The sequence below is a fragment of the Paroedura picta genome, chromosome 11, assembly GCF_049243985.1.
Source record: "Paroedura picta isolate Pp20150507F chromosome 11, Ppicta_v3.0, whole genome shotgun sequence".
Classification (NCBI taxonomy): domain Eukaryota; kingdom Metazoa; phylum Chordata; class Lepidosauria; order Squamata; family Gekkonidae; genus Paroedura; species Paroedura picta.
The window spans coordinates 12674230-12702002 of record NC_135379.1 but is presented as its reverse complement, the minus strand read 5'-3'; the positions used below and the strand labels follow the sequence as shown (position 1 = coordinate 12702002).

The 27773-nt window shown below is 41.1% G+C and overlaps 1 protein-coding gene across 4 annotated transcripts in view; it reads left to right on the top strand.

Moving 5' to 3' along the window:
• The window catches only part of ZEB1 (zinc finger E-box binding homeobox 1), an 81359-nt gene extending 53843 nt beyond the window's left edge, over positions 1 to 27516 (top strand). For all 4 annotated transcript variants that reach the window (XM_077303398.1, XM_077303394.1, XM_077303397.1 and 1 more), the window contains exons 2-9: positions 2266 to 2466; positions 6118 to 6180; positions 8378 to 8539; positions 10435 to 10637; positions 15896 to 16001; positions 17964 to 19774; positions 22386 to 22566; positions 24948 to 27516. In XM_077303398.1, the coding sequence (XP_077159513.1) occupies positions 10608 to 10637; positions 15896 to 16001; positions 17964 to 19774; positions 22386 to 22566; positions 24948 to 25501 (2682 nt within the window). In that variant the 5' untranslated portion in view covers positions 2266 to 2466; positions 6118 to 6180; positions 8378 to 8539; positions 10435 to 10607 and the 3' untranslated portion in view covers positions 25502 to 27516. The remainder of the gene's footprint in view (positions 1 to 2265; positions 2467 to 6117; positions 6181 to 8377; positions 8540 to 10434; positions 10638 to 15895; positions 16002 to 17963; positions 19775 to 22385; positions 22567 to 24947) is intronic.
• Positions 27517 to 27773: the final 257 nt, after the last annotated feature.

The following is a 27773-nucleotide window of genomic DNA, read 5'->3' as shown; positions in this document are numbered from 1 at the left end:
TGGTGGAATTTCAGTCTCATGCCATGTGATCTCCTTCAGTTCGTTTACTTTTATTGTTTTTGTGCTGTTTTATTGTGTAATGTTGGATCATTTGTATTAGTCTTTTTTGTGTTGGAGTTATATTGACGCAATAGTGATTAATAGAATTTTAAATAACTGTCCAGAGTGACTTCATAGACTGCTGTGATATCATGTATTGAAGGAGAAGTTAATTTCCTACAAATCAAAAGTACTGCTGTTATATTTCAAAGAGAGACAAGAGAGAAAACCCGTAAAAATTTTTGGGGTAGGGTAGCCTCCGGCTTGACAAACAGCTACCCATCCAGACTCCCTGCAGTTTTACTGTCTAGCTGTTTCAACAAACCCTTGATAAATGTTTAGAAAGGTGAGTGTGCGATAGAGTCACAGCTGTATTTGCTTGATGGATCAGAACTGGCATTATACCAGTTGGGCCATTATAATATAAGCCTATCATTTTCATAATAAATCAAACTGGAGTAATAGAGTGAATGTCAAACTTATTATTTATGCTTTATGGACTGGGGGGAAGACACTAAAGAAATGTGCCACAAATAATTTAAAAGGTACTTTATTAGTATGCGACAGCAACTTGATTGTTTGAAGACTTTAGGATAGGCTTTAACAGTTAAGCCCCATTCGATGAGATATGAAGAGGCCTCTAGAAGACGAGTGGGTTCTTATATGCTGCTTTTCTCTACCTGAAGGGGTTTCAAAGCGGCTTGCAATTGCCTTCCCTTTCCTCTCCCCACAACAGACACCCACCCTATGAGGGAGATGAGGCTGAGAGAGCCCTGATATTACTGCTCTGTCAGAGCAGCTTTATCAGTGCTGTGGTAAGCCACCAAGCTGGCTGCATGTGGGGGAGTGTGGAATCAAACCCAGCTCACCAGGTTCGACGTCCACGCACCAAGCTGGCTCTAGTTCTATACCATTTGTCCTCAAAAAAAACATAGTCTTTTGATCTCACTGTAGCCCTTTCTGTCAATGCAGATGTGCTGTTGGCATAGGGATGGAAGAAAAGATGGCAATTTCCAAAGCTCTTCTTGGAAGCCATGCTGCGGAATGCTTCTGTACCACACAGAGACATTTCTTCCATGTTACTAACACCTGCTGCCATCCTGCCACATTCCCAGCTATAGATCTTAGAATCCGCCTGTTAATTCTGCATGTGAATTCTACATGTTTATTACATATCTAGAACTAGAATATGGTAGGAGATGCTGTGAAATGTGATATTTCATTGACTGCTTAATACTCCCAGTCAAGCAAGCAAGCAATTATTTATTACAGTGATGGACCAGCATAATAAGCATACCGAGAACCGCAGAATAAAAGAAACCTTGGTTAGCAAATCTCAGCTAGGGATGGGCACAAACTACTCACAAGCCAAAATTCATAATGGATTTGGCCCGGTTCTGAGCGGGGCAGTGGGAAGCAAAACAGACCAGCCTGAGCCAGCCTGTTCATTTCAGGGCTTTTAGTTTAGGGGTTCAGTTTGGAGCTTTCAGTTTAGGGGTTTGGTCCGGAAAGACCCCGAACCAAGCCAGAATTTTCCAGTTCAGGGCCATCCCTAGGCTCCACTAGAGGCAGCCTTTAGTCCCAAGCTGTGTTTGCACCACCAGCATGCCTTAATTTTCCACAAGTTTTGTGAGTTTGTGTCCTTATCCTATGAAATGTGAATGCTGTCTCAAAAATAGATAAGAATGCTTGAGCATCTGCTGCTGCTTATGAGGTTGGAATTTTTCCTAGCAAGCATTTGGTCCCATTTGTTTATTCAGTACGGATGGGTGGGAGAGAATGCAACTTTCCCCCTCTTAAACGTGCAAATGGCATCTCCGTTTGCTGCTTGAAGGGACAGGCTGGATCACTGACTGTGGGTCATTTCCTAGTCTGCAGTTCTGAATAGTGCTAAAAAGAGAAGTGACCACCTCTTTGAACAGGTACCCTGAATAATACTTCCAGAATAATCAGAAGGCAAAGACTAGCAGTTGTTCCTGGATCATACCACGAAATGCAGCATGAGGCTGGTAATACCTGAAATAACAATAAAGGAGGTGCCTCTGAACCCAGGCAAAGTGGCTGCCTCACGCAGCCGATAACTACTGCCTCCTGATGCGCATGCCTGTCATTAAGGAGTTGACTTTGAGGTCACTGGGCAAGGTTTCAGCGCCTCTCCTAGTGTTGGAAATAGACAGCGGCTGAACGGCATCCTTACAGTGACCTTTTCTTTTTGTTTCTGTACAGTCACCAATTACAACAACATTGTAGAAACCAATTCAGACTCAGATGATGAAGACAAATTGCACATCGTAGAAGAGGAGAGTGTAACAGATGCAGCGGATTGCGGTGACAGCGTGCCAGATGACGACTTGCCAAAAGACCATACAGTATTACCAGAAAGCAGCGAAAGAGAAGGAAGTGCAAACAGTTGCTGGGAAGATGAAAGTACGTGTCACAAAACAGTGTATCCGCCTAAGAACAGGTTAAAACGTTGGGTTGCGCTAAAACTACTCTTTGCATGCTGCATTTAAAGATGAAGGGGGTAGCTTAGGCCAATGAGCTGCCATATTTGGATTCTGACCAATCCCTGCTTGTCCCCTGCCATGTCCTTAATGCCACCTGGTCTCCTTGGCACTGATGGTGTTCCACTAACAAAAGGGTTGTTTGTACCAATGGTAACCATACCATATACCAGCACCATGGCATTGGTTATGATGGTATCCCTCCACAATGCCCGCTCACTGTTTTCTGCTCCATTTACGCAGTCTGTCTTTATCTGGCAGATGTAATTCAGTGATGGAAGGGCATTTCCTAAAAAGAAACCTGTTGAAAAAATCATAACAAGGCTTTTTAAAACCTGCCTGTTTTCCATGTCTAGAGAATCTGAACTCATACAAATCTGCCGTGTACTTGTGTCCAGTGTCGCTGAAATTGGGGTTTACCTAAATATCAAGAGCTGTTTTATTTCATACACGATGAGATTCTGGTTGGCACTAAAAAGAGTAATGAAGACTAACTATGCTCCAGCTCTTAAAAGGACCAAGTATGAAATTTTACCGAGGAAGTTAACTTTTCCGTAAGACTCTTTAGCTCTCTTTTATAGCGTGTCTACAGAGACAATTCAGCTGTTCTCGGGCTGCTTGCTTCAGCAGTATTAAATCCAATGCTGAATCCCATAAATTCCTTAGGTCTCCTCACCTTAATGCTCTCACCTGTTATAGCAAAGGAGATGAGCAGTTTTAAATTATGTTCATGCTCTCACTGTAACAAGGGGAAGCATTCACAACCCTTCATTACGAAGCCAAATGTTTCTGGTGATGATAACACAAAGAGACAGCCAGGACATATGTTGCCCGTTTAAACTAATCTGTCACCCTTATTGGCTAAACTGGGAGACTTGCAGCATGATCTAACAGCCAGCTCTCGCATTCATAAAAAGCAATGCCTCCCCAGAATTCTGATATTTTTGTGAAGTACTGCCCGGACCACGCAACTTTGCCTTGCGTCCTCTGCTTTCTCGTGTCCTTTCTCACCCTGTGGAGGGGAGGGGGTGGCGTGTGGTCTGGGTTGTATAAAATACTTTGTGGTTGGTTTGTTTTTTTAACATTTATTCTTAAGAGACTAAAAAAAAAAATAATGCAGCACCTTGCAGTTGACATTTCCCGGATTAGCTGGGACCAGAGAAAATCCACAGCCTGTTGTTGTACAGCTGTGTGACAACTTCACCAAGTCTTAATAATATATCAGCTGGATTAAAGGATAGCATTTTTACTCTTGTGGCTGATTTTTTTTTCTTTTAAAGCTGTTTTTTTTAAGTGCCTGCAAGAGAATAGAGAGGATATGGCTCAACAACAGAACATCTGTTTTACACACAGAATGGCTGAAATTCAGTTTCTGGCATCTCCAGTTGAAATGATCAAGTAGTAGTTGTGAAAGATCACCCCCGGAGCCCCAGAGAGCTGCTGCTGGTCAAAGTAGACAATACTGACCTTGCTAGATTAATGGTTTGATTCAGTATTAGGCAGCATCAGGTAACATGAGCAGTTATTTGGAGGGGGGATACATATTTGTTTTCTAAGTAATAAAGTAATTTAAATCTCTCACCAAGGAATGGTCACCTGATTTATCTGGACTGCTCCAGATTTGATTGCATGTGAATTAGGCATATTTAAACACTCAAAAATAATGATGTTAATAAAATTGTGAATAGGATGATCACATCATCTTCCAACAAAGAAGACAGAATTCTTTAAATGAGGTAGAGGATCATTTCACAGCTTCCAGTGCAATCTTTACATTTGTACATGGGTAGAATTTAGTTACCAGACATATTTTTTGAAGTCAGGACTGTTTTCAGTAGCATTCTGTGAATTTTTTAAAGGGAAAACTTTCAGATAGCATCAGCTGAAATCCTGAGGGTTTCTCCATAGTCTTCCTTAAATGATGGAACCCAAACAGTTCCACAGGGCCTGCAAAAGGGAGCTCCTCCACCAGGCATTTGGCTGAGGTTGACCTGGACCATCGCTTCCAATTGGCCCTCGGGCCCCCCCCCCGCCTCCTATTATGACCGCCACTAATCTGCCTAACGCACTGGGTCCCAGTAAGAGTTGAGCTGAGGCTCCTTTGCAGTTCTATCTTATTATTACTGCTGTTATCATGTTGAAGTTATTATTGCTGTATTGTTATTGCTGTTGTCACATGTGTTTCCTTATATTATCTGTACCTGTTTCCTGTTCCCTGTAAACTACCGTGAGCCTTCAGGGGAGAGCGGTATATAAATATAAATATTAATTAATTAATTAATTAAATAAAATTCGCTAATAGTTTTCAAAACTTGGCTGTGAATCATTTTAAAATATTCACACCAGGTGGATTCTCTGGCTGTGGAAGCAGCCTGCCTTTGCCGTAGCCATTGGTGATGTCCAGTCCACAAGAGCTCACATGGATCACTCGTATGGTCCCACCCATCACCGTTTATGGTCTCACCCATCACCTTTTAATATCAACAAGTTTATTTGTAGGTGGTAATAACTGCAAAAATGTTACTAAAAGTTTTGCTTGTGTAAAAATGTATCTCTAGCCATATCAGTGCAGGCAACTGTGATCAGCAGTCCCTAACAGAGACAGACATTTTAAACATTAAAGAAACTTACGTATTAATACAGCCCCACAAAAAAGGCCCATTTTATGGGCTTTTCAGAAAGCTGCTACTTAAGGGTACCTTCCAGACTACCAGTGGTTCCACCATAGAGAAATCTCACCCACAGTGTGTACACTTGGCAATTGGAGTACCCTCTCAGCAATGCCTGTTGTGTAAAGACTTGGGGTTTGATTAGACAAAATGTTACACATGAGGCGGATTGGAGGAAACCCTGCCACGGTATCCATGGCAGGCCCTGGTGCTCACTAGCACCTTTTTGAGACCCACTAAGTGGGAAGTGGGGAGGTCCGGGTGGGTTTTGTTCAGAAAGCCTTCTGATTGGCCACTGTTGCCTTGATTGGCTGTGCAGTTATTATTTTTTTTTATGTTGCTTTGGCATGCCACCACAGTAGTGTGCAGCATTTTGTAGCTGCACTCACCAACCAGTGTCCCGCAAGTTTAAAAAGGTTTGGGACATCTGCCTTATCCTCTCTCGTGTTCAGTGCGTAACCAGAACTCACCTTCAGAATGAGGATGAGGGATGCTGAGGCCACATGCAGCATGCCATTGCCTCTCTCCCACCCTGCATGCTTTTGCAAGCAGAAATGGCTGTGACCGAGGGGGAGGGGTCTTACTGCTGGTTCCACGTGTCTGTTTTAGCTCAGCGCCAATATTATGTAGTCATTTCTGACTAACTAAATCTTATAGGAACTCTCTTTGGCATAACTGAGGGCCAGTTCACATGTTACAAAGTCCCCATTTGCAACATTCCCCCCCCCTTTTCTGGGAAATTCAGTTTGCTTTAATAATCATGATCTTTGCAGAGTTTTCTCTGTTGTCTGAGGGGAACAGTTTCCTCAGCCATCAAGAGGATAAAGATGTTGCTTTGAGTAAATTAGAGCGATTCTGGCTTATGTAAAACATTAATCCTCTCTCTCTTCTGTCATATCATTTAGCGAGTAAAGAAGTAAAAGAAATCCTGGGGCCTGAAGCTCAAGCAGATGAACCTGGATGTGCAGGTAACTTGTCATCAAATGCCTCGGTTTGTTTTTCATGATACTTGGCGTTTTTGCGAGGTTTAGAAAACTCTGCATTACCGAAGTAAGATATCATTAAGTCTTTCCCACTTTTGATTTCCTTTGGTATCTGCGCTACATTTGGGACTTGGTTATACAAATGCTACTATTCAAGAGAGCTCCCTTTAGAGCAATTTTGAGGCGATGCTAATAAACCATCCAAAGCACTCCATTTCCCAGACTGCATTGCCTCTGCAAGCACTAAGCTGCTTTTTGGTTCACGGAGCACAGACAGTGAATGAACAATTTATTTCTGGCCTATTGAATAGAGCCAAGCAGGGCATTATGATGGGACACAGCTGAAGTTGACCAAGTTAGCCAGACTAATGTAATACTTTAAAGGTCAAAATCAATACCTTGGTCTTGATCCAGTATTCAATCGGATACCAGTACAGCTGGGAGAGCACAGGTTGAATGTGTCTTTTCCATTTGGGCCCCATAAAGACCTGCACTGCTGCATTCTGGACCAGTTAAAATTTCCAGATCAATCTCAAGGGCAGTCCTGCACAGAGCAAGTTACAGTAGCCTAGTCTGGAGGTCTCTGCTGCAATGGATCACAGGGGCAAAATCAGATGCTGACTGGTAAGGTGCTAACTGTCAAGCCTAGCAAAGATAGTAAAATGCCTCGTGGGTAACCTTGGTCACCTGGGCCTCCCTAGGATCACTCCCAGACTCTGCAATCCACTTAATGTCCAATGAAGCAGATACATGTTGTAAACCTCACCTGAGAATGCAGAAAGGTGTGGTGGTTCTTGTACAAATTGTGATTTAAAATGTAACAGATAATTCCATTGTGTCACTTTGAATTATGATCTATTGCTGATATGGCCATCATTGCTAAGCAGATTTTCCTTCCTTCCTTCCTTCCTTCCTTCCTTCCTTCCTTCCTTCCTTCCTTCCTTCCTTCCTTCCTTCCTTCCTTCCTTCCTTCCTTCCTCCCTCCCTCCCTCCCTCCTTCCCTCCCTCACTCCCTCCCTTCCTTCCTTCCTTGCCTGTTTCTCCGATGGTGACCTAAAGCAGTGTACATTGATTATCTGAAACTTGGAGGAAAGAGTCTTAGGGGAGGCAGAGGTTTGTTACAGGGAAGGGGAGGGTGTAAGGAGCTGCAAAAGGGACGATTGGTCGGAAATCCCCATATGGACTTAACCAACTGTGAATCATTCTGTTGGATTCTGGCATATGCTGCTGCGTGTCCAGAGAGCCTGTGATTTTACAAGCCTTCAAACTGCAGAAGCCAGTGGCTGGCAGGTTATTGGTTTTTGTTAAGGAAATGTTCTTTTTGAGCTCAGTACTGATTTAAATGGATGGTGGGAGAAAGGGAATACAAGTGAAAAGTAATATACACCTTCAGAGTTGTTTTGATTGGACAAGTAATGTTATATAAACTGTCAAATTAGAAATACACAGAAATTTTTCTTGCATATATTTTGCCTGCATTTATATTTGGGAAAACAGGAGGAAAGACAGCACGGTTTATTTGCAGATCATTAGTTGTTAACCCTAACCCAAATAATTTTGGAAACCTGGAAAAAAATCCAGTTCCTGAACTAGTACTATAGGCCTGGATAATCCAGAATACCGATAATTATGCCTGCTCTGAAATCTTTATTTGGAAAATACCAAATGTTTGTCTGGTGCCTATGCTTAATTCAAATTGCTCAGGGTGACTGTATCAGCAGTAGAATGCTGGCAAACCCTGTATAGTCTGGGCAGGGAATTGTTTTGGGTCGGAGAAACTTCACATGCAGCCATTATATACATTTTAGTGTTTTACATAATTTATTTTGGCTATAGTACTTTGGTGAAGATAACATAACAGGAGAATTAAATAATAATACATAGTCAGGGAATGATGTGTGTCTGTTTGTGATCCAGTTAGGTAGCCTTGTAGAGCTGGTGAGGATCTCTGCAAAGAGCGTTCTTCATTTTTTGCCTCATGATTTCAACCTCCTCTGTAGCCACGAAGGCTAGAATCATGGCATTGTTTCCCTTAAAAATTAAAGCCAAGTTCATGTCAGGTTTGTGGCTTTCACAAAGACATCCAAGACACATGGGATGCAGACATCTTCAGCATGCATCTGCAAACCTAAAATTTGTTGTTAAAAAACGTAACATTTTACAAATTGTGTTTTACTTCTAGTAAAAGAAGATGAATGTGATTCTGATGCAGAAAATGAACAAAATCATGACCCAAATGTTGAAGAATTTCTGCAGCAAGAAGATACAGCAGTTATCTACCCCGAAGCACCTGAGGAGGACCAGAGGCAAGGCACACCAGAGGCCAGCGGTCAAGATGAAAATGGTAACTGTTGCTTCCGTTTTCCTTCATTTGTGGCACCGTTAATTGAAAACAAATGTCACAAATTGTTTCCTATTGCTTTAAAAATTATTAAATTTGAACATGTTGTGATCTTGGCTTTCTAGTGTAAGATCTTTGTGTTAGAATGTTCTGTTTATTTCACACCAATTTGTCTTCTGCTCTTTATATTGTAAACCTTTGTGTAATGTATAGTGATTCATCTCAAAAAAATTGTTTCATCTGTCTCTTAAGTACGATTACAATATAAATAAATCTTCAAGAGCAGTTGACCCTAGACTGAATTCCATCCCATCCTTACCAGAGCAACTGTGGTTGGCGTGAGTAGCCATATGTTTTAGAACTGTGGTCTTCAACCTTTCCAGACCTTTCCCAGTCTAGTTCAAGGATATGTTTATGTTTAAATGTGCCTTTACATACGTCCAGACATTCTATACCATAGCTTTGCCTTAAGCTTTATTGGTTTAACTGAAAAAATAATATGATGGCTTAACAGTCTGGCTAGTTATCTAAGCTCTGGTTTACTGTGGTGGGAATCTTGACTGTCAACTTCACTGAGATACTGATTTTTCTCTAATTTATTCTCAGTAACTGCAGTATTACAGAGTAGGGGAGGGTGGAAAATCTTTCCCTTTCAATGTATGTTACTTATTTAGAAAATGTTTATGCTGCCTCTTAAGGATCCTGCCCAAGGGGGCTTACAAAACGAATGATTAAAACAAATCATTAACGGTATTGATTAAAATTGAGTATTGGGGAGAAAACAGATCAGAGGCAGCTTAAAATAAGTTTCCAGACTAGAATAGTATAAGCAGGTCAACCCCTTAATTAAATATCTGAGTAATCTGGTGCCTAAACGAGTGCATTTATGCACCAAGTAAGTCTCAAAGGTATGGGCATTCCACAAGCAAGATTGCCATTACTGAAAAAGCCCTCTCCCTGGTTGCTACCCACCTTACCTCTAAAGGTGGAGGCTACAGAGAGCAAGGTTTGTGAGATGGATCTTAGCTAGAAGGCTGGACAGTATGGGAGGAGGGGGTCCTTTGTGTACCTTGGCCGCCAGCCATTGAAAGCTTTTGAGGTAAGAACTAGCACTTTGAATTGTGTGCAAAAATAAATGGGAAGTCAGTGCAGACCACTGGAGCAATATGATTCCCTGTATCCTGTCCCAGACAATAGCCTGTCTGCAGCATTTTGAAAGAGCTGAAGTTTCCAAAAGCAGCTCCACATAAAGTACATTACAGTAATCTAAACTGGATGCCGTCAGAACATGGATCACTATAGCCATATTATACTTTTGAGGATTGGTCATAGCTCCTGTATCACCTAAACCTGATCAAAAGCACAACATTCAACAGACGAGATCTGGGCCTCTAAATGTAGGCCAGGTAAAGCAGTACCCCTTACTGGATGAAATCACCCAGTAATATGAATATCCTACGAAATTCAGAACTCCGGGACCCATACCCAAATTTAATACACGCTAGAGAGTCAACTTAAGAGCCTCTTGTGGCGCAGAGTGGTAAGGCAACAGACATGCAGTCTGAAAGCTCTGCCCATGAGGCTGGGAGTTCAATCCCAGCAGCCGACTCAAGGTTGACTCAGCCTTCCATCCTTCTGAGGTCGGTAAAATGAGTACCCAGCTTGCTGGGGGGTAAACGGTAATGACGGGAAGGCACTGGCAAACCACCCCGTATTGAGTCTGCCATGAAAATGCTAGAGGGCGTCACCCCAAGGGTCAGACATGACTTGGTGCTTGCACAGGGGATACATTTACCTTTACCTTTAACGAATCAACTTACATCCTTGCTATATTGATGTTTATACCATGTGCTTTAAAAATCAGATAAAGAAGAAAATCTTTTCTCATTCTTATTCAGGCACGCCGGATGCATTTTCCCAGCTGCTTACATGTCCTTATTGTGATAGAGGATACAAACGCTTTACCTCTCTGAAAGAACACATTAAATATCGCCATGAAAAAAATGAAGATAACTTTAGTTGCTCCTTATGCAGTTACACATTTGCATACAGAACACAACTTGAACGCCATATGACATCACATAAATCAGGAAGAGATCAAGTAAGTGTATCATGAATCTCTGTTGGACCATTCAAGAGTTACTAGTTGTTGTGTTGGGTTTCCGTTTTAAACCTAATTTATACTCAAATTTGTTAAGTTTCATTGACTAAGTTATGCTGTTGTAATAATTGCTGTTATTGAAGCTTCTTGCGCTTTGTACCAAGATGTTTATTAATAGTTTTGTCAACTTGTTATCGATGCTGACTGCTTAGGAGATTTTATTAAACCAAAAGATGGGACATATTTTAATTAATAAATTATGAAATAAAACAGTGGTGCAATCTTTTGAGCAAGGATGCAAAATATTTCAACATGTTACTTTTCTATGGCATGCCGTGGGATGAGCAAGGCTGCTTCCATATGAAAAGGGAATAAGTCGTGTTCATGCAGGTGGTACAATGTTCGGAAATCTGTATGCTTAACTGCAATTCCATATGCAGCAGAGTTATCAGCTCTCCCACAATTATTTGCCTTGTTTTCCCTTTCATACCAGATACACATTGGATCCTCCCCTCCTGCCCCAGGTCAGGCCAAAGTAGGGGTCTCAACCTCCAGGTAGTGACAGGAGATCACCTGGGATTACAACTCTTCACCAGGCAACAGAGATCAGTTCACATGGAGAAAATGGTCACTTTGGAAGGTGGGCTCTGTGCCATTGAAGACCCCACCCCCTTCCTCAAACCCTGCCCCACTCAGGCTCCACTCCCAAAATCTCCAGGTATTTCCAAACCCAGAGTTGGCAATCCTAGCTCACTGTTATAATTCTCTGCCCAACTTTTCTTCTCTATATTTTGGAATGCATGCATTCTGTTGCTTGAGAATAGCTCAAAGTTGGGTTGTTTATTTCAGACCTCAGGGTTTGATGAGCACAGCTAAGGAATATGGCAGTATTTGAAATTTTCTGCCTTACTCTCCCTGCTTACCTCCTTTAATGAACAAATTCCTCCCTTCATTTGTGTAACATTACTGCCCTGGGAAAGGCAGTTGAATTATCTCCTCTCATGTTCTAATGAATTAATAAGTGAGTTCCTCACTCATTGGGCAAGGCAGTGGGGCCAGTAAATCCCCACTGAATTAGTTCATCACTAGGTTACAGCAGCATTTCAGTTTTCCAACCTGGGTAGTCCAGGCAAATCCAATCTCATCAGATCTCAAAAGCTAAGAAGAGTCGGCCATGGCTAGCACTTGGATGGGCGACCTCCAAGGAACACAAGGGTCATGACTCAGGGACAGGCAATGGCAAACCACCTCTAAACATCTCCTGCCTGGCTGCCAGACAATCTTAGGATCTCCTGGCTACATAACACACATGCCATACAATAAATAAATACATTTCAGCACTTGGTAAGCAAATTCCCTTCTCCTTCTGTGTCAAAGAATCTCTTTGTATTCTAGGCTGGGTCCAAACCCCACTCCCTTTCTAGGCAAGCAGATTTCCTCCTCTCTGGCTGTCAAGGAATCTCTTTGCATTTCTAGTTAGTTAGTCCAAGCACAGCAGCAAATGTGGGTGTTTTCTTTGGTTATGTTAATAGCAGTAAGCCAGGCATCCTCGACCCACCCAATCCTCCTGTCTCAGTAAGACGAGTGTTTGTTTGTTTGTTTCTTTGTGAATTTCTAAACTGCCCCTCTCCAAAATTGGTCCCAGTGTGGTATTGCTTACAAACTTCTGTGATATCCATCCCTTCCCAAAACATGGAAATATGTCTGAGGACCACAGCACTGCGATGTTACTTAATGCTCAAAAAACAAACAAATAAGTGCATACAGCAGTGTGGAGGAGGCAAAAATAAAGGAGGCATTCCTTTTCATTGAAACTGAAAGTTGGCCCCTCGCTTCTGGACATGTTAAAAAAAATGGCAACAACCGCAACATGGCAGGGAAGTTTGGGGGATTTTGCTGGCCTTGTTTTATAAAACAGCATTCGTTTCACGAAAAACAAAACGAAACCCTGCCCACAGTTGGGGCATGGGTGCAAGATGACGTTGGGTGGAAACATAAAGAAGAAAAACCACACAAGTTGGGTGGCTGAAATAGGGAAAATCCTTTGTGTAAAAGCAGAACAACATTGCTAACTGAGTAACTAAAAATCAAACAGACACCAAGAAGATGAAAGCTAAACTTTCCCTATGCTGTGACAGTGAGACAGTTTTATACTGTTACAATAACCTTTATTAGCAATTTGTGGTTACACAGAGTCATTTCGTATTGGTTGTATGGCTGTGGTTTGGCCAGAGTCCAATGCCATAAATAAACGCAAGATCTTAAGTTCACATTCTGTTCCTCATTTCTGGGCAGTATATCCATGCAAAAAATTGTTGAATTGTAAACATTGATTATGGTCATTATAGAGGAAGTTGTTCCTGTCCTGATTCCAAACAATGGGAGAGAAAAGGGGGATTTTGTGGTATTATTTCAATGAGAAAAGAGACACATGAGTTAAAGAGCAGCAGGAGATACATGTATGTCTCCACTATCATCACTGGTGAACTGATTTCAGGTTGTCTGAGCAGATACCACACCTCAGAAATACTCTGGCATGCAGCCAATGTGCAAGCTGTACACAGCATGGGACAGATCTTGTGGATTGGTTAGACATCACCATACAGCTAATAATTATGCTGCATTTCAATATTTCAGTTCTCAGGGGTACTCGTTTAGGGCTGCAGTGGGAAATGTGCAAGAATAACAGTGCTTTGGAACTACAAATCTTAAATTTTGTGTCAGGCTTTTTGTTGCTTTTTAATTCTTTATATAACTCTTTAAAGTGTAGAGTCAACTTTTTAATTTTGAACTCACCAGTCTTCACCACATGAAGTATAATCTCTACTTTTCACACCTTGCATCCTGGGAACTGTGGCTAGATGATAAAAAAGCTGCCAAGTTTATTTGGTGGGTGCATTCCAATGGAAATCAGTGGGATACGCATATAAGTGGATTGTGTCATTGTTGTTTGGATTGCACCCAAAAACTGCATGCCTCTGTTGAATCTAGGTACCCTCGATCCAAATCCAGCATACTATCTCCTCACAACATAGGCAGTAGATTTATAACTTGGTACTATAAAACCTGGAGTATATTGGGTGCAGGAAATAATTCCAAAGGGGCGGCTGCATTGGTCTCCTGTAGGGAAAACAACCAAGATTTATTTATTCCATTTATAGTACACCTTCCTTAGTCAGACGCAAGATGGATTACATAATTTTAAAATGGAACGCCCCGTTGATGGACCTCCAGAAGAACTTGTTGGCTATCTTGTGAGACCGGAAGCTGGACTAGATGGACCATTGGTAGAGCTCACCTTAGGGTTTAGTGTATGTAAACTAAGAGTAAACTCTTAGGGTTTACTGTATGTTTTATCCTGGTCTTCCTGCACTGTGTTCTACTTCTGTGGATACATTTTTTCTGAATTGTCATGCCTGATACTATTTTCTTTATGCATTGCTTTTCTAAGTTTTGTAAACTCATTCCTATTCTGTTGTTCATTGGGTGCCTTACACTATTTGATTACATTGTTTTGCATGATGTGATCTGCCTTGCATCTCCATGACCGTTTACGCACTGGGAACTTCACTGCCCCAGCTCCTGTGCAGGAGCACAAATAGGGGGCGGATGAGGTGCACCAGGCCAAATGACCCCCCATGTGGTGCAGGAAGAGGCGGGGCAACCTGCCACAACTAAAATTCCAGCCTACAGCCTGGCATGAAACCTCCAGTGCGTAAACGGTCAATGAGAACAGTGGGCTGTACTTTATAGTAAATTGAAGCTTGCTTCAGTTTCCCAAAGCCAAAAGCTTTTAGTTGTGCTCCATACAAGAAAGGAGGAATGAGGAACAAAGGGAAAGCTTGCAAAGTTGTGCTCTTTCCCATCACAGACAAATCTCTGTTTTCATGGATCTCAATTTGTCAGACATCATTTCCAACTCATCTTCAAAGGCAATTGCATATAGTACTTGTCACAGTAGTCTAGTTGTTGGTGATATTGCCCCGAGCTTTGGATGCCCTTGGATTGATTCTGAAACCCAGTGTTCGATTAGAATTGGGCAGGGCTTGTTTGTATAGTATTCCATGACTGCCATATTTTCAGGGGAGTAGGCTTATACATATGAGTATCCTGTTATAGGGGCACAAAATGAAAAGAAAGACATGCGTCGAGCAATTTTTGTCAGATAGGCAGAACTCAGGTCACCCACGGGCCACCATGTATGGGACTGGGGGCTCACAACCTTCACTGGTGTTTGCTAGAGCTCCAGAGAGTTTTGAACTAAATTCATTGACTTGTATCAAAACATTTCAGCGAGCACCAAAGTAAAAAAGCATTGCTCAAGATGAGCAAGGATTTCTGGAATCTAAACTCTTATGTAACCATGAACTTTGTTAAATCCAATTAAGTCTGTGTTTAATAAAGTGTTAGAGAAAAATAATTCCTTGGGAAGGTAAAAACATGACTTTTTTCTTGCTTAAAACATCTCTTCTAAATATGTTGAGTTGAACATGTCTTTTCCACTAGGGGAAGAGTCTGCTGTTGGTGAAAGCATCTTTTGATCCAGCCCCCCACCTGTGCTTTTAAGTTAATCTTTCCCAGAAATCAACATACATCCTAGGGGCAAAATCCTATTGCAGACATTTAAAAATGAGATGCCATTTGTTAGTATGAATTGTGGCTTCTGTGTAACCATTAATGATGATTATTAGTTATTTGCAAGCTCTACTAACTTCTTAACATACAATTGTATATTTATTTGGAGATTGATTTACGACTGAGTGTGTTTGTTACTGGACCATCTTCCCTAGAGCAGTCCTGCGATGTCGTTACATAAAGGAATTCAAGGCCAACAGTAAGAGCTGGAAGCATGTAAACAGGAAAAAAATCAAGTCAAATGATTAAAATTTAAATAGGCTTTAATGTTTCTTTGTCTCATATCCCAGATTCTTTGGATGTCTTTTACAAAGAAAATAAAGGAATGCTTTGCCTGACTTTCTTAGGCATCTAAAATGGCAACACTACCTCTACCCAAAATTTTGATAAAGGGCAAAATGATTTTTGTTACTCCTAACTTGTCTGTTCATCTGTTTTTTCTTACTAGCTTATTTTTCACAAACAATTTCTTCAATCATCTGTTGATTCTTTTAACTCTATAAAACTTTGAATTTCTCAGTTTTCTGCTGCAAATAAGAGATTCATGTATTATTCCACACGTACTCAAGTTCCATGATACTTGTTTTCTCTTTTCTGAATGATGGTCGTGTTTTCTCTTACAGAGACATGTGACTCAATCAAGTGGTAACCGAAAATTTAAGTGCACTGAATGTGGGAAAGCTTTCAAATATAAGCATCATTTAAAGGAACATCTACGAATTCACAGTGGTAAATATTCCATATCTTTCATGCCAGAGCAGAATATTGTCTACTCTTTCTCTACCTTTTGTAGTGTAAAAACTGCACCTACTAATAGTCCTGTAGTATAAATTGTATCTTATGTTTTGACTGAAGAGCAAAGGAATGCCATATAGATAGTTTGAATGTGCGAGCCAAGAAGTTATCATGCCGTCTAGACCAGCCTTTTTCAATCTTTTGACCATGGAGGAGCCCCTGAAATAATCTTTCAGGCTTTGAGGAGCACTGGAAGTAATGCCAGCTGACAACGCTTCCTTGACGACCCTGGAAATGACATCACGACCTGCTTTAATAGACAAACTCAAAGAGCATGAGGGGGGGAGAGACAGGAGGCATTTTAAGGGGGGAGTAGGCATGCAGGCTCTACCCTTTCCCCAGCACAGAAACCACAAGATTAGTCATGCTCAGGAGGGGGGGGGGAGCAATGGAAGCAGCCAGTTCCCTAGTTTGTGGCTGACTCCATTAACGAAGGAGGGGAAAGGCTGTGGACTCCTTCTGGAATGCCCACAGACCCCCCTGATCTATTCCTTATTCTTACTCTTATTTATTATATTTATATACCGCCCTCCCCGGGGGCTCAGGGCGGTTTACATAAGAACAAACAACAATACATAAAACATTCCTGATCTATATCTATATTCCTGATCTATATCAGAGTTTAGGGTGGGGTAGCAATGCATTGTTTCTTTAGCCAAAGATACAATGTTACTTCTGAACATTTCTGATTTTGTTTTATTATAATTTAAAAATGCCTGTTGTACTTCGCCGTTCATACTGGTATCCTTGTTTTGAAATTGATTTTTTTTAAAAACCCTTTCCCAAGGAAGAACTCTAAACACAAACACTGATTCGATAACCCCAACAATTCCAGAACGCAAATACCTGTTTTGGGCACTTGCAAGGAATCCTGATTTTGTGGTGAACATTAGACACAACCCAGTAAATGTCCCCTTGCAATATGCTTAAAGAGAGTGTGCAGTGAACTGCTTGTGTCCCTGTGGAGGTTAGGTCACTCACTTTCACTGGTCTGTATTCATTGTAATGCTTCATTCCAAGACTTTTATTGCAAAATTGCATGCAAGAGTAGTACAATGGCAGAGGCAGTGTCAGCATGCACTGAGGTGAAGCAGCTGCCTGAGCCCAGAAACTTTGGAAGGACCCACTGTTGCCGATGTCCCCTGCACACCCACTTGCTAGCAATCCACTATGCTCCCTGCTGCAAGCAGTGGCCAGTGGCATTGCAAAAAGGGCTGCAGGCAGCTGTGACCATAAAGCAGTGGGACGGTTTGTAAGTAGACAGTGGAAGAACACAAACATGAAGGAGGCATTCATGGCGGGAGGGGAACCCCAAAACCTGGAACCAGGCCTGGATAATGGTCTACATGTATTTTATTATTCATTTATTTATTTTTATTTATATACCTCCCATACAGCTCAGGGTGCTGGACAATACATAATAATAAAACTTAAGTATTAAAACCTTAAGCCAATAAACAAGACAGAGTATTAAAATCTCGGCACATTCAAATCCCAACATCCCAGCAGTTTTCCAATGTGCCTGTCAGAGGGCATTCCTGGGGGGGGGGGTTGCCTGGGGGAGGCCCATTTGATGCTATTATAACAATAACAACAACAAAATATTTATATCCCGCCCTTGCAATGATCAGCATTAAAACATATGCAAAGGTTAAAACTTTAAAATTACAGTTCATACCCCCAACTAAATCCCAGATGGGAGGGGTTTGGCAAGAGCTGATCTTCCATCTCTTCTCCCTCCTGCCCTAGCAGTGAGGCCAGCTTCCATGGTGGATGTTATTTTTGGCCTTGACCATAAGGCTTTCACATTTGAAAAGCTTGAGGATCGTGGCTGTAAATAACATGCCTTTATTTCATTGTCTATATTATAATGCTCTATCTTTTCTTCCCCCATAGGAGAGAAGCCATATGAGTGCCCAAACTGCAAGAAACGTTTTTCCCATTCTGGTTCCTACAGCTCCCATATAAGCAGCAAAAAATGCATTGGTTTGGTGCCTGTGAATGGCCGAGCACGATCAGGGATCAAGACATCTCAGTGCTCTTCCCCGTCCCTTTCTGCGTCACCAGGTAGCCCAGCAAGACCACAAGTACGGCAGAAAATAGAAAACAAGCCCTTACAAGAACAACTTCCTGTAAACCAAATTAAAACTGAACCTGTGGATTATGAGTTTAAGCCCATAGTGGTTGCTTCAGGAATCAATTGTTCAGCCCCTTTGCAAAATGGGGTTTTTACTGCTGGTAGCCAATTACAGGCAACCAGTTCTCCTCAGGGTGTGGTGCAAGCTGTTGTTTTGCCAACCGTCGGTCTGGTGTCTCCAATAAGTATCAATTTAAGTGACATTCAAAATGTACTCAAAGTTGCGGTGGATGGCAATGTTATAAGGCAAGTATTGGAGAACAGTCACACCAGTCTTACATCCAAAGAACAAGAAACAATCAATACTGCATCCATTCAACAAGCTGGACATTCCCTCATTTCAGCTATCAGTCTTCCTTTGGTTGATCAAGACGGGACAACCAAAATTATCATCAACTACAGTCTGGAGCAGCCTAGCCAACTTCAGGTGGTTCCACAGAACCTGAAAAAAGAGAATTCTGCCCCAGCAAACAGCTGCAAATCTGAAAAGTTACCCGAAGATCTCAGAGTGAAGTCTGAGAAAGAAAAAAGCTTTGAAGGAGAGACCAATGATAGCACTTGCCTTCTTCGTGATGACTGCCCGGGAGATCTTAATGCACTTCAAGAATCAAAGCACTATGATGTGAAAAATGTCTCTCAGCCACCTCAGCTCAGTGGCACAGAAGCTGAAAAGTCCGAATCCTCTGGTTCATCAGAAGCAGGGGAGGCCAACCTATCACCCGGTCAACCTCCTTTAAAGAATCTTTTATCCCTCCTAAAAGCCTATTATGCATTAAATGCACAACCAAGCTCAGGAGAGCTCTCCAAAATTGCTGATTCAGTAAACTTGCCATTGGACGTCGTCAAAAAGTGGTTTGAAAAAATGCAAGCTGGCCAAATTTCTGTCCCATCCTCAGGACCATCTTCCCCTGAGCCTGACAAATTAAAAAATTCTGTTGATAATGAAGCCCCTACGGGACTTACAAATGCAAAAGAGCAGCAGGACATCCCATCAGACTCTCAACTCCCTCCCAAACCAGAAAAACCACAGACTGTATCCGCCGGATCTACTCGGAACGATTCGCGGAATAACACGCCATCCCCATCGCCTCTTAACCTCTCTTCATCTAGAAATTCACAGGGTCTTGCGTACCCTAATGAGGGTGTCCAGGAAGAGCCACAAATAGAACCTCTTGACCTTTCACTACCAAAGCAACACGGAGAGTCCTTGGAACGATCTACTATAACTAGTGTTTACCAGAACAGTGTTTATTCTGTCCAAGAAGAACCTTTGAACTTAACTTGTGCAAAAAAAGAACCGCAAAAGGACAGCAGTATTACAGACTCTGAACCAGTTGTAAATGTAATCCCACCAAGTGCCAATCCCATAAATATCGCTATACCTACAGTTACTGCCCAGTTACCTACCATTGTTGCTATTGCCGACCAGAACAGTGTTCCGTGCTTAAGAGCTCTCGCTGCCAATAAGCAGACCATTCTTATACCACAGGTAGCTTATACTTATTCCACCACCGTCAACTCTACCGTTCAAGAAACACCAAAACAGCAGGTGCAGCCCAATGGAAGTCAGGTATCTAAGGTTATATGTATTTCTATGCAAAAACATAAGATGATGTGGCAGATTTCAAACTAAAGACTCTACCTGTCAAAGTGGGGGAAACATGGTGTTGCTAATGTTAGATTATTTTTGAATGGCACTGCTTGGATGATTATTGCGACCTACTTAACATTGAGTATAATAAAAGGGGTGGGCATTTCACTCAATCTGCTACCAACCATTTAGACATATACTTTATGATTTAGTCTCTTGACTATACATAGAATATAGCAAGACGCTGAGATTGTTATTTCACTTGCTAACCTTCAATGGGATTCCCTTGCATTGCCTGGATTTTCAGAGCTTTCATAATGGGGTGGGGGGTGTTTTTTGTTTACATTTTGGATTCCTTCCTTAAATGGTCTAAAGAAAATGTTAGGCATGTTTGAGATTTCTTCGCAGTCTCCATGATTATGGTGTGAGATTATGGCCAAGTAAGCATGGTGTAGCACTAAGAACGGCAGCCTCTCATCTGGAGAACTGGGCTTGAATCCCCACTCCTGCACATGCAGCCAGCTAGGTGACTTTGGGCTAGTCACGGTTCTCTTAGAGCTCTCTCACCCACACCTACTTCACAGAGTGTCTGTTGTGGAGAGAGAAAGGTGATTGTAAGCTGCCTTCAGGCAGTAAAAAGTGGGGTATAAAAAAACAGCTCTTTTCTTCTTTAGTCTTTGCTTTCAAAACTCTGCTTTTAAATAATACATTCTACCTGAACACAATGCCAAAGAGAAGACTGTTCTACCAGACGTTCACATTGACTAAAAGTTGGTTTAGTGCCAGTTCACCCCCCTGACTAGTACTGTTTCTTCTGGTGTCATTTTCTTCCTCCTCCTTTGCCCTCTACTGCCTTTCCTCTCATTTGGCTGTAGAACCATTTGATCCACTTGGCTGACCTGTGAGATCTTGTGTATGGGCTTCAGTGATGTCACGCTACTATGCCTGACATGATGACTTCAACAAAGAGCAAGTGGGTGGGAAACTTGAGGAAAAGAGCGCCATTGAAAAAAATGCATACGTGATATCATGGGATGTGGCCTAGTAATTAAATAACACCTGTTCTCAGGCACCTTGGTAAGAGGCCCTTCCAGCAGGGGCTTCACCAACACAGCTGCCAGCAAAGGCTAATCTCTATGGCATGGCCAAAACCTCACGAGGAGACAGCTGCCATCTTAGAGTGTTCAGGCAACTCAAGTAAGAACATCAAGGGGAGAACTGTCAATTCCAGCTGCAGTGTGTCTACCTAGGAGACTACTTGGCAGTAAAAGAGTGGCCTTCCCATGTTGGGGTCTGTTACGCTGCAGCCTGTGGCTAGATATTCTATCACGAGGCTTTTTTTCATATGTGGATCCTCTGCCAACCCTGTCTGGAGTAGAAAAAATTGACCGGTTGGCTATCAAAAAGGTGTAATCTATTTTTGTTCGTAATTGTTCACATTTATTGAACGAAATGAATAACTTCAATAATTAATATTCAATAGATATTATCTGCATACCTGTAACATGCAAACATAAGCCAAAATGTGTTCCGGATAAACACATCTTTTTTTTCTATACCCCGTTTTCAAAGTGGCTTTCATCCTCAGTGGTTTCATCGTATAAACAGTTCCTCAGACTCAGCATTTCATGGCGGTTTCTTAACTGTTCTATGCCTATGAAAACCACAGGTTGAATTTTTCTAGCTTGGATAACTCCATTCGACCAGCCATCTTTTGAACCCTGTCTGGGGGCCAGATTTTACTATCTATCTATCTATCTATCTATCTATCTATCTATCTATCTATCTATCTATCTATCTATCTATCTATCTTTATTTATTTATTTATTTATTTATTTATTCTTGAATTTATACCCCGCCTCTCGTGACAATGTTGCCTCAAAGTATATGAGCCTATATTTTATTTCATTATCTATTGAAGGTTGAATACTTTATATGAAGATAACGTATATTGCCTCCCACCCATTCTAATGTATTCTTATTCTCTGTGTCATTTTATTGTATTGCTGATCTGAATCGAAATGTAATCTGGTTTTACTAGAACAAATTATCAATGGCTGATGATATTATTATTATTATCAACAATAAATACATTAGAAACATATGTAGATATAGGAAAGAGGAGAAAAGCCATTTTTAAACAACACAACCATTCTAGTACTGCAGAGTTTTGGAAAATGAGTTGTTGTTTTCGGGTATTTTCATTTACCAAAGTAGTGAAATAATGAACCATATCCTGCTAAAAGCCTTTAAAACAATTTTGATAAATACATGGCCCAAGTGTCTTTATAAAGCTTTTCAGTCTATAATTGGTGTCCCTATGAAATGTTTGGTCTGGTTCTTCCTTTAGAATGTCTTTTCCTTTCCATTCTTGAGACTTATTTATAGGCCCCATGTATCTACTACTGTTCTGATTTTCCAGTTATTAGCCAAGTTAGAATGGCAGGTTCATAAAGAAAGAGATGTCACTGCACAAATGGTGGGTGCATTAATCAAGTACAGTAACTATAACATGGCCTGTCTCAAGTGTCCCCCTGTTGCATATGTTGCATTTTAACAGTTCTAAGAATTTTGTTCCTTAATTTCTTAGGACGAAAGACAAGACACTAGCTCAGAAGGGGTATCAAATGTGGAAGATCAGAATGATTCTGATTCCACACCACCGAAGAAGAAGATGAGAAAGACAGAAAATGGAATGTATGCTTGTGATTTGTGTGATAAAATATTCCAGAAGAGTAGCTCACTCTTAAGACATAAATATGAACACACAGGTATGTGAGCAATAAGGTAAATGACTGAAGGGTATTGCTTTGGCCTAGACCTGTTCATACTCACATTTGTTACAACTGTTGGCCCCAGTTGAGGATGTGCCTCCCACATTCACATCGAAAGGGACTACTAGCCAGCTCAGTAAATGTTCACAGTTATGCAGAAGTGGATACCAGTCATGTAGCACATGAGCATGACTTACACATCTAGATGATGTGGACATTGATCAGCAATCTAACATCCAGTTCATTGATTTTAATTATGACAAATGTTATGGGCCAAGCTAGAGGAGAGAAGAACAGCCATACTAGTTGTTCATGTATCTTCTTCATTCATGAAAGGGTATAAGCAAGGAGCCAGGCAAGAGGGGGAAATACCATAACCAGCATAATGGAGTAAGACAGAGACGCAAATTCAGCTCCTATTGCCTTCTGTTATAAAAATTAGATCCTACGCTATCCTTGCTTTGTCCTTAAATAGGACAGGTACATAAAAATCAAACATGTCTGCCACCATCATAACTAATTTGGCCATGGTGTTTATGATTGATTTCCCAGCATCAGTTAACTATACCAGAGTTAATTTCAACAGGTGATGGTTCTTTTAGGATTCAAACAATAGCAGGTGCACCTGAGTCATCTCTTAACCCAACAGTTTCTAGGTTTTTCACTGAAGGGAACTAGCAATAACTTACTGCCATTAGTTCTTTTTATGAATTGGGCAACAGCTTCATGTTTTCAGAATTAGGCTCCTTGCCCAGTTAATACCTTTGATTTCCCTTCTCTAAAACATTGTACGCTATTGTCCTTGCTTTGACCTGGGTTGCCTAGCCTTGTCAGATCTCAAAGGCTAAGCAGAGTTGACCCTAGTTAGTATTTGGATGGGTGATCACTAGGTAATACCAGGTTCACTACACAGAGGCAGGCAATGGCAAACCACCTCTGTTAGTCTCTTGGTCTGAAAACCCTAAGGGGTTAGCTGTAACTTGATAGCCATGCATAGTGGGGAGCTGCATCTCACCTCAGTCCAATCTATGGCTTTGAGTCCAATGTCTGCCATGATTTCTGTGTATGTATGTAAAGTGCCATCAAGTCACAGCTAATTTATGGCAACCCCATAGAGCAAGGGTAGTCAAGCTGCAGCCCTCCATATGTCCATGGACTACAATTCCCAGGAGCTCCTGGGAATTGTAGTCCATGGACATCTGGAGAGCCGCAGTTTGACTACCCCTGCCATAGAGTTTTCAAGGCATAAGATGTTCAGAGGTGGCTTGCCATTGCCTACCTCTGTTTAGCAAGCCTGGACTTCCTTGTTGGTCTCCCATTCAAATACTAGTCAGGGCCATCCCTGCTTAGCTTCCAAGATCTGACAAGATCAAGCTAACCTGGGCCATCCAGATCAGGGTCCTTGAGCCATATGTTCGTAAAAACATGCATGCATAGGCCCTTCCGCACAATCCAGAACACTGCCAAGAAACAAAACAAAACCCCAACCCTCAAAAAACAGTGTCCCAACCTAATCTGTCATATGCCCAGAGGGATATCCAGAGTGCCATTAGCCACAGAAGCATGCTCCCCCTCTACAACATATGAGTCAACATACTAGTCAGTATTAGTACGGACCTCCCAACAGAAACCTTGTACAAAGTCTAAACCTGCAGGAGGCCACTGCAGGTTCTCCCTCTGCTAAATGCTGCTCACATTCTGTTGTCCGTACCCTACACTCTGTTGTGAGAAGCAACAGCAGGAAGGAACCACTCCTTCCTATAAATGGTAACCTGTTCAGGCAAAATGTTTTCCAGGCTGTTTTCATTTCTTTGGGGTAATAATTTGCCCTTCTGGTTAAAAACAAAACAAAGCAGCGGCACAAGTTAAGAAATGACAGGGTTGTGCAGCAGGATTTCTTTCGTGAACCCCCAGGACCTCTGCATGTAAATTCAGTGAATAGATTCCAGTCCAGCTAGTGGAAACACTATTGTTGTTGTTGTTGCTGATGATGACTTTATCAAACCACCCCACTTAGCCCAGCTGTCTCAGGGCAGCATACAACAATTTAAAACTAACACGTAATTGTTGAAGCCATATAAAACAACAATCTGCGTCCTCTGATCCCAAGCATTACTCACCATGAGCTTGGATCTAATGTAGCATTTCCACAGAAGGAATGATAGTCATCCATGGTGAACATCTCTCACCTCCTCCTGCCACAGTCCCAGAAGCCTCTTGAAATTCTGTTCTTGGGAGAAACGGTTCAGGGGGGCATTTTGGAGCTGCTGTTGGAGTTGGGGAAGCACAAATGTTGTGTGCCGCAGGTCAAAGTCATCCCAGCCAAACCTCAGGTTCCTGTAGCTGCTAACATTTTGAAGTTGTATTTTCTTTTTCAGGTAAAAGACCGCACGAGTGTGGCATCTGCAAAAAGGCGTTTAAACACAAACATCATTTGATCGAACACATGCGACTGCACTCTGGAGAAAAGCCCTATCAATGTGACAAATGTGGCAAGCGTTTTTCACATTCGGGGTCTTACTCCCAGCACATGAATCACCGCTACTCGTATTGCAAAAGGGAAGCTGAAGAGCGAGATGGCACAGAACAGGAAGAGATGGCACAAGAGCACCTCAGCAGTGACCCCACAGGGGCCGGGGCCTCTCCCTCCCCGCTCGACTCAGATGAGAGAGAGAGCTTGACAAGGGAAGAGGAGGAAGACAGTGAAAAAGAGGATGAGGAAGAGGAAGACAAAGAGACGGAGGAGCCATCAGAAGAAAAAGAATGTGGTGAATTACAAGAGGAGGAGGAGGAGGAGGAGGAAGGGGGAGAGGAAGGAAAAACTGAAAGTAGCAGGAAGGGTGAAGAAGCTGTAAGTGAAGAAAGCTGCGTGAAACAGGAAGTTATACCGAAAACAGAGCGGGTGTCGGATGAAGATGCATATAAAGCTTAACAAACTGATAACGGAGTTTTGTATAACAAAAGAAAGAAATCTCAGCTGGTAATGAAGGTTGTTCTATACTCTACATGCTTTTCATGGAAGCACAGTAGCCTGGGCACTGTGATTCCTGTTCACTACTGTGTAACAAAAATGAAAAAAAGAAAAAGCAAAATATAAAAATATATATATCCAGGTGTGCCTGAACCTCAAACATAGTAATTTTTCACACAGTTTTCAAAGTTTAGGAACAAGTTTGACATGAAACAGGTTAGAAGAGATATGGTGACTCTGAAAGCAAAGATTTAACATGTTGTAGGAAACATGTTTTATTTGATATATGTTGGACATCAGTTCGTTTTTATCAGTATTAATTTTTCATTCTTTTTGTTGGTTAATTTGTTCTTTGTTTGGTTTCTTTTTTTGTTGTTGTTGTTCAGCTGTACTATTGGGAGAGATTTATGTTCCTTAAAAAAAAAAGTTAGCAGTGAAAACAATTCTGCTAATTCCGCTTCAGTATTTTTATTATATTTTTTAAAATGTGAGAACTTCTGCACTACAGAATTCCTTTAAGCAGAAAGGTATGATGCAGTTCCAAACAGTGCTTGACTACCTTTGTAAATTCAGCTTAGAGAAGGTAGCAGTTTATGACATTTAGATGTTGTTAGTAGAACATGTTCTCATTTAAAGTGTATTGTTAGCCTTAAGGAAGCAGCTGATAGAAGAACTGAAGTTTCTTACTCATGTGGTTGAAAAAAAAAAACGTAGTTTGAAAAGATTGTGGTGGAGTTCTGATTGCAGGGACTAACAATGTTAATACTGGTAAGGACAGCTAAGTTGTCAAAATCAGTGTTTGTAATTGTGTCTGGAATATGTAGTTTTAAAAAAAAACAATATGAAGGAATATGACATGAAGCTTTGTATCTCCTTTGGCCTTATGCAAGACCTTGTGTGCTGTAAGTGCCATTTCTCAGTATTTTAAAGGCTCTGACCAGCCTTTCTCCAATATGTGGCCTACAATAACTAGCATTTGTTGATTTGTATTAAACCTCTGTAAACTAAATCATGGGGTGGGGGGGGACACTCAGCCATCAAATAAGTGAAAAAGCACTGGTACATTTCATAATGTAATTCTTCAGTATTTTTTTAATTACGTGGGGAGATTTCTCTACAGTAAATTAGGGAGGGAAATTTCTTATCTAATTTTATTGATTTCAGTCATTTTCAGACACATACATGATATGTTACTGGGCTCATAAATGTTTCCAAATGTTAGTTATTCTGGACCCCATTTATTGACAATGTTAGCTGATTTTAACCTATCAGTATTATTTTTATTTCTTTTAGTTCATAGCTCTGTGCAGCATTTTGTACTGTATGTTTTCAAACCCGGCAGTATTATTCCCTTCTTACTGACATATGTACCTTTTTAGTTTTAGAAAACTTTTATATTTATGTGTCTTATTTTTATATTTCTTTATTTATTACACAGTGTAGTGTATAATACTGTAGTTTGTATTAATACAATAATATATTTTAGTATGAAAATTTGGAAAGTTGATAAGATTTAAAGTAGAGATGCAATTGGTTCTCTTGTATTGAGATTTGATTTAACAGTGTTACGTTAACATTTATACTTGCCTTGGACTGTAGAAGAGAAGAATTAAAATGGGAATGTATCAATTTTACAATTGCAATCAGTTCATTTTACCTTTTCCCAGTTTTTAATATAAAGCTCTTAAATTTTGAAATTCACTGTCTGACTAATAGCATGATGCTCTGCAGTTTTATTAAGAGATTAGTCTAACCATAAAACACTCATTTCCTTAGTAAGCCAAGCTAGAATAATGTTCTAAACAGTGTTGGGAACAACGTTTAACATTTCTGTGCCAATTTGTTCCTGTATTCATGTATGTGAGTTACAAATCTGAAACTTCTTTTTTTTTTTTAAGTTCCTTGTTACATCCTGGTCATTTTCTAGTTTTCTACCAGACCCCCCATCTCACAATAAAAAGCGTCAACAAGCCTGATTTACTGTCATTATTGAGTTACAACGTAAGGAAACGATTTCTATGGGGGAAAATTGGAGCTATGTACAGGCACTTGTTTCTGTCTAGCAACAGGAGAGGTTTTCCTAGCCCAGATTTCTTCACTGGTAGTTTGATAACTGTAGAAATGTATGTGGGGAGGGGGCCACAATTCTACTTCTGACCTGGAGAGTCCCAGTTCGCCTGGTCTTGTCAAATCTCAGACGCTAAGGCCCTGGTTATTACTTGAACGCAAGTCC